General features: G+C 35.7%; 1 protein-coding gene across 1 annotated transcript; it reads right to left on the reverse strand.

The window, feature by feature from the left end:
* Window positions 1-3,067: 3,067 nt before the first annotated feature.
* LOC133805985 (putative 3,4-dihydroxy-2-butanone kinase) lies at window positions 3,068-5,870 on the reverse strand. The gene is made up of 6 exons (XM_062244127.1): window positions 5,164-5,870; window positions 4,433-4,576; window positions 4,294-4,334; window positions 3,426-3,509; window positions 3,247-3,320; window positions 3,068-3,177 (listed from the first exon to the last, which is right to left on the reverse strand). Exons 3-6 carry the CDS (start codon window positions 4,332-4,334, stop codon window positions 3,068-3,070), a joined length of 309 nt encoding a protein of 102 aa, XP_062100111.1. The 5' UTR covers window positions 4,433-4,576; window positions 5,164-5,870.
* Between the last annotated feature and the right edge of the window lie 1,676 nt (window positions 5,871-7,546).

The raw sequence follows: 7,546 nt of genomic DNA on the forward strand, positions 1-7,546 counted from the left end.
ACTAATCAACCTGCAAAACATTTACACTTAAACTTATCACAAGAAAATTTAAAAATATATACATATTTAAGGCAAGGAATACACAATTCATTTCAGGAAATGATAACACACAATATAATGTCTCTAAGTATCGGATAGTAATGGGTTGGTCACAAAATTTCTATCATCACGCTAAGGGGATTTAGGGAAAGAAGAAGAAATAAAATAACTATTGTATTTATCTTTAATGACTAGGCAAACAAAGAAATTCTATATATTCTGCCCAATGGGAAACTCTTAAAACAAAATGGTATCATTATAAAACAGAAACCAAATGATAAAACATAATGATAATAACAATTAACCACAACAAGAGAGCTAATCATAAATAAGAAGATTGAGAAAATGTCTTTAACTAACATGGTTACATCACTAACACACTCTAGCTCTTGCGAAAATTGTTTATTATACTTAAAAGCTGCTAGGTGATATAATACAACTAACTAAGGTGTAGTCATTAGAAAGGAAGCAAAGGAAGTTGAGCTATTTATATAAGACCAAAGCGCATTCCCCTGTATACCAGAATTGACTCAATATTACAAACTATAAATGCATTGTTTCATATAAATTTTGAATAGCACAAACAAAATGTTACACAGAAGGAAAGTAAAGTCAGATTAAAGATGAAATAAAACCTTGTCATGAAATGCTTGAGCAAACTCATCAAGGGTGAATGGGCAGACATTAATGACAAGAGAGTAAGTATAGAGGAAATGGAAAACCTGCCAACAGAAGTCAACACATATTTTAAGATTAATGCCAATGATAGGTAATTGTCTCAACTAAATGCCTTAATATATTGCCATTTCAAAACACATGGAGAAGAGAAATGGTGGGGTGGAGACCAGCATTTCACAATAGAGAAAAAATATAGGATGATAAATCTTCTATCAGTCAGAAACAGTGTTATTGGAAAATAACATACAAAAGGTTCCAATGATGCAAGAAAACATTGTAATCAGTAAAATACACTTCACATAAAGAAATTCAACCCCTGACCAAACCCTGTTAACAACTTTTGTTTCCTAACGTGAAAAAACAAAATGGGCAGAGTTGAGTGAATCAACAAAAATATGATGGAAGACATATAGGGCATCAGATATGCACAAACCGTTCTCTACCAAAGTGCAGGCCTGATTAATTTTTATGGGGTAGAAAAAATTCTGTATGTAAGGCCTGAATGTAATCAAGTTAAATGAAACAATATACCTGAAGCAACCTTTAGAAACTGAAAGCTGCTACACAGCTTACAGATAAAGATAGCTTGGAAGTTTTTTCACATCTAATTTCTAGAATGCCAGGGCCAGCAAACACAAAAGAATGAGGCATGATCCAGGAACTATATAGAGCTAACAAAAAACGACACATTAGTAACCTTTACCCATACCATGCTTCTTTGATGGTGCATTATTTCCATTACAAATCGTATTTATGATAGCATGCTTGGAAACCTAATTGAGATCATAGTGGACGTTAAAAAAAAGAGGAAAATTGGCACCAAATAAAGGAAGAAGTAAGGAGCACAAATGAATATTCAAAAGTTCAAGAGGTTCGCTTACTCCCAAGAGAAAACCTATGGCCTTAGCCAAATGTACAAACAAAAATAATCAAAAGAAAATGCTATCTGAAATTTATTTTCTCAGGTACCTTTGTCCTTTTAGCCGCTCTCTGGCTCTCTTTGCAAGAAGAATATAAAATTTCAGGATCTAAGAGAACAACAACAGAAGATCGAGATGCATGTGAAAACATATCCAAAATCTAAAGGCATATTGAAATAAAAAAAAAATCAATACAAATAATCATTGAACCACATGAAGACATAAATGACAAAGAGCAAAGAGCAAAGAAGAAAAGAAGAAATCTTAAAATTGTTAAGACCGTAAATTATAAATGACAAAGAGCAAAAAGAAAAGAAGAAAAAGAAAAGGATTTTGTTGGTTGATCTGCAGCCAAAAGAAGGAGCACGAATTGATCATCGACGCATAAGGGGCAGGGCGTATACATAATCACGAAGGCTGGCACTTATCCTTAACACCTAAAGTTGCTGCTCTATACCATGATGCTGCAGCCATTGCTCCTGGATCTGGAACCAATGCAAGTATCTCCCCGGGCACATAGGTTGACCGGGCGGCCTACATAAACAATGCATTAGCTTAGGATCCATATGATAAAGCTTTCTTCAAGTGTGACAAATTTGTTGACTATGAATATTGATAGATTCCTCACAACAAGACTATTATTTCGCTTTCTTAGTTACCTTACATGACCAACAAAAAAAACGAAATACAAGCAGAAAATGAAATAGCATAAGCTGAGAGCAGAAAATAGAGAACCCTGAGAACGTTTTCCTGATGTTTAAAATATGTGGTTTTTTTTCTTTTGAGCTCTCAGTTTTTGCCAGCCTCTAATTGCTAAAAATCCAACAAGGAAATGTCTTCCCACTGTTTTCGTTTGTAGAATTCATGTTCCCTTAATCTTTGTTTGGATCTTAGATTTTAGGAAGGAAAAAAATGATGAATGCTAAACATTTTATTTTATTGTATTTGGATTCAAACAAGAAATTTTTAAAATGTTTTTTATTTTAGAAAAATAAAAGTTAAATGTAGTGTAATTTTATAATATTTAAAACAATTTTAAATATATGTAGAAAAGTCTAAAATATTTTCATCCATCTTTTCTCCTTCAAAGTTTTTCCTTAGTAAAATCGAAGATCCAAACAAAGAATTTGTATTGTTATTTTTGTTAGTAGAAGCCAAATATCCCGGAGGGAAGGTAAATGATGCTAATGAAAGGAAGAAAAAATTGCAATAGGAGAATACAAAAAAGGCAAAAGCAAAAGGATCAGAAATAGTTTTACATGTGCTTGCATGTGTATGGTTGACTCAGCCCCAGCCAAAGCTGCTTCGGATGAAAGGAGAAAAGCAGTAACAGAGTCTTCCCCAGCATTTAACTTCTGTATGTGAAAAGGGCTATAAGCACAAAAATCCACAGAATGAACCCGGAATTAAATAACAATAATAATGACCTCCTAGAGAAATGTTGAAGCTGGAATTAAGGCATCTAACAATGTGCGATAGCCAGCACTGGCTCCCCCATATTTACTATCTGCGACAATAGCAGCTTCGAGTGCTTCAGCCCCTGGAATAAGAAAATGATAAGTCAAGATGAGCTAAGGCTAGTTACTATTGCAGTATGCAATCATCTCACATTTCTTTGCTGTGACATCTGACCGGGTGCTTGTTTTTAATTGTGCGTAAAATGCCTTACAAAATATACTATATCTGGTGAAAAAAACAAGCAAACAAGTCTTGGTAGTTATTCAACTGAGACTAATCATATTAAGAAAGGAAAGCTAAATCAAGATAAAAATTAGGAGAAGTAAGCACATGATCCCGCTTGTTCCTCCCATAACTCTTCCAATAGATGATCTTATTTCATTCACCGTTTCAGCAGCATCATTCAGAGGATAACTAAGAATAGAAACCAGAAACTAATTAGTTATCCCCTACCATTTAGTGTAAGATCTTTTCTATTTCTAAAATGAGGGGAAAAAAAATTATGTTAAAAAGAAAAAAATACAAGAAAGAGAACTACATCCTCCCAAATCTAAAAATAGAGCCCAAACACAACAAAAAAAAAAAAATTTACATATATAGTATATCTCCAACTCAACAAAAGAAAAGAAATTTAAATATCTTTCCAAACGTTGTAGTACTAATATTATTATGCTCTATAATATCATCATTCTTTTATGCCCAAAAACTCCCTAAGCCTGGCTTGAGTGCAAAACTGGAACCCAACCAAATCCTGCATATTTTGGGAGTACATTTGAAATATCTATATCCACCGTCTCATTGCAGCTCTTACAAAAAAAAAAAGTACATCAAGAACGGGTCTACACGGGGTAGAACAACCTCCTTTTCAACACATACAATTTATAAGAGTTAGAAGCCAAGCAAAAGCCTGAACTTTTTTTGGTAAAGACTTTGGCCTTCCATCCAGATATATTCAGTGGAAGAAAAAAGAGAGACCAAAGAATTATCTAACAGGAAAAGAACATGGGATTACAAGGAAAGAAACCCAGAAATATCCACTCTAATCTGGAATAATCCTTCAAAATATTAGATTAATAAATAAAGTCAAATTCTTCTCCTTCAGATTCCTAACAATTATATAAAACACAATAATATTATCTTTCTGTTCTAATATTTTCCTTTAATTTTAAGAAGAAGAAGAAAGTAAAATAAGACTCACGTTTCCAAGTCCTCTAATATCGCAGTTGCACCTTTATACATCTGCACATAAGAAAGTAAAATAAGAGTATAACAAGCAACATACCATGAACCCAAAAATAAATAGCATAAGATAGTAGAGACAGATTGATAACACTCACTGTTGACCCACAGTCACCATCACCTGCTCTACTGTCCCACTCATTCAAACTATCCACGATCTTGATTACTGCATTTGCAGCTGCTTCAATAGCCGCCTCAAGAATCTGACCTTCTTCACTCAGTTGAAGCGGCCGACCTAATGACTAATAAAACAAGCAAACAAATATAGAAAGTCAGGCTATAATCTTGTAGCTAAAGTTATCAGAGATAGCAGTAATCTTATATATAAGAAAAGACTAGTCATTATGCTTGATGGAAGAATGAACAATGTACACAAGATTTTAATGTTAGAAAGGTGACCAGATTAAAACTAATACAACCCTTCTAATTTATGATACATAAGGAAAACAAACACCAACGCATATCCCTAGCAAAGAATACAAAAATTACATTATTAATTGAGGCCATCAGAACTCCAGTTGTAACATGGTAATAGTTGACATCCATTGAAATTCAGAAAAGTTTGACAGTTAGTGACATTCAAAAGGCAAAGATAAGTGATGAGCATGGACCATATCAAATTAAAGGTTCCAGTTTATTTGTCTATTTTGAATTATGATAATATGGAACGTAGCTTCTACAATTCAAACTATGGTGCCAAATTATTTAAAGAACCTCATGTATCGGCCACTTAAAAAAAAATCTGCATTAACAAAATTGGTCTTTTCCTAATTCAAATCCCAAGTTATTGTACCACCTGTTTATTATTATTGTTGTTGAATGAACATACCTCATCACTCTTTGTAGAACGAGATGGAGGGACTGGAACAGGAATCTTGGGTGGTGGATGACTACCTGCAAGGACAGCTACAGAGCTAAAAAAAAAACTTGGCCTTTTTTTTTCGAGGATTCACAGGATACAAATTATTTTTGGGGGCAAGATAAATATATAAAATTGTGTGTGTGTGTGTATGGGATTTATATTGCTAGAAGAATATATATTAAGACCTAATGAAGATTGAACTGTTCAATTGGAAAACAAACATTAAGAAGACCCCATCTCAATAATTTTCTATATTGGTGTTCACAATGCCTACAACAATGCATACCCCTGTTAAAAGGAAAACTACACCAGCAAACCAGAAAACAACAACAGACAGCAGAGAGAATAACTCACGACCCCAATCCCAAAATCAAAATGTTAAGTTGCTCTGACACATAGGGATCGATTACAAGATTCAAACAATAAAAGAGGTAGACAATTCCAACACAAACAAATATATGTATTGATATATTCAAATGTTTTCTTGATATTAAACTGAAATCTAAAAAAGTAAAAGGAAAAGAAAACTCACAGAGAAGTACGACTTCTTGAGCAGCTGGGTTGCTTGGGTTCTTGCTTCAGCAGGGGCATCATCAATAATGCTTCAGCGACTCAACGGAAGAGAGTGACGAGAGAAATTGGTTTGGCTAAGTCCATGATTCCATTCAAGCAACACAAAAAAACAAAATTCTTGAAATAGATACTTACAAAAATACTGCTGAATATAGATAATAGATAACGAAGAAAAAAGATACCTTGGAAGAAATCGGAGCAGGCTTCTCGGACTCAAGCTTTGTCTGCGGTGTCTCTTCGGCCTCTTTTGGGGGTTCCGTTGCCGCCGTTGTCGAAGTGGTGGAGGCTACGGAGTCAGTTTATATATATATATATATATATATGTATGATATAGATACATAACAATGTAAGGGAGAAATTGCCAAAAATCTGAAACTAAAAGTGTAGAAACTTACCCATCCAAAGAAGATGTCGAAAGTTGGTGCTAGTGCATGGGGGTTTACGGAGCAGCAGCAGGTGGGAAAATTTTAGGGAATATAACATCTTTAGTTTCGGTTGTGAGGTTTTGAAGAGGAAAGAGGGAAAGAAAAAACCCTAATTTCTTAGAGGAGCACACATTCGGAATTGAAGAGAGAAAGAGGGAAAGGGGAAAGAGGTTTAGATGGAATGAAGGGGTTCTTTCCAAGGCAGGAGACTCTTGGGTTCTTAATTCCAGCAAGAGAGATGCTGTGAGGGAGAAGAGAGTTGATGGAGTGTGAAAGAGAGGGCAGAGGAGGAAAATGGGATAGATAGAATTTTCATTAGGCGGCAAATGAAATAGTTGGCGCCTAAATTATCTTTGAAAAAAAAAAACCGTGTGTTTTTCTTAATTTGCCCATTAATAACACTTCTTAATATATGTCATTTTTTAACGTAATATATAGTCAAAATTGTTGTAGTGCGCTCTAACAGGGTCGACTGCAAAGTGATATTGGCTAATTGGCCCACCACCAGTTCTATCTTTGCCCTGACCATCTCATCAGCCAATTCTCTCGAGATCTGAGTAGAACTATACAACTGTCTTGGGCCCCTCCGGCTCAACGCATCTGCCACCACGTTGGCTTTCCCAGGGTGGTAAAGGATATCACAATCATAATCCTTAACCAACTCCAACCAATGTCTCTGTCTCATATTCAGATCTTTCTGGGTGAAGAAATACTTCAGACTCTTATGGTTGGTGTATATCTCGCACTTCTCTCCATACAGATAATGACGCCATACCTTCAATGCGAACACCACTGCCGCTTACTCCAAATCATGAGTCGGGTACCTCTGCTCATACTCCTTTAGCTGTCGAGATGCATAGGCTATAACTTTCTCATTCTGCATCAGCACACAGCCCAAACCAAACCTCGATGCATCACAGTAAACCACAAACTTCCCTTCCTCAGAAGGAAGACTCAACACAGGCGCAGAAATGAGCCGTCGCTTAAATTCCTGAAAGCTGTTCTCACACTTCTCTGTCCAGATGAACTTCTGATTCTTTCTTGTCAACTTTTTCATCGGTGAAGAAATCTTTGAAAACCCCTCTACAAATTGCCTGTAGTAACCAGCCAACCCAAGGAAACTCCGCACCTCTGAGGCATTCCTCGGCCTCGGCCAATCTCTAACTGCTTCTACCTTGGACGGATCCACCTTAATCCCTTCTGCCCCAACTATATGTCCAAGAAAGGTCACCTTTGGTAGCCAAAAGCCACACTTCTTAAACTTGTCGTACAACTGATGCTCCCTTAACTTCTGCAAAACCTGTCGGAGATACTGCTCATGTTCTGCCTCTGAACTGGAGTATACCAAGATG

The sequence above is a fragment of the Humulus lupulus genome, chromosome X, assembly GCF_963169125.1.
Source record: "Humulus lupulus chromosome X, drHumLupu1.1, whole genome shotgun sequence".
In the NCBI taxonomy this organism is placed as follows: Eukaryota; Viridiplantae; Streptophyta; class Magnoliopsida; order Rosales; family Cannabaceae; genus Humulus; species Humulus lupulus.

Coding starts and splice junctions, on each gene's coding strand:
- LOC133805985 (XM_062244127.1), bottom strand. CDS start 4,334: ATGTATAAAGGTGCAACTGCGATATTAGAGGACTTGGAAAC. Junction 3,510..4,293: donor ATATTAGAGGACTTGGAAAC/GTGAGTCTTATT, acceptor TTCTATTCTTAG/TTATCCTCTGAATGATGCTG. Junction 3,321..3,425: donor GGAGGAACAAGCGGGATCAT/GTGCTTACTTCT, acceptor TTTTTTCACCAG/ATATAGTATATTTTGTAAGG.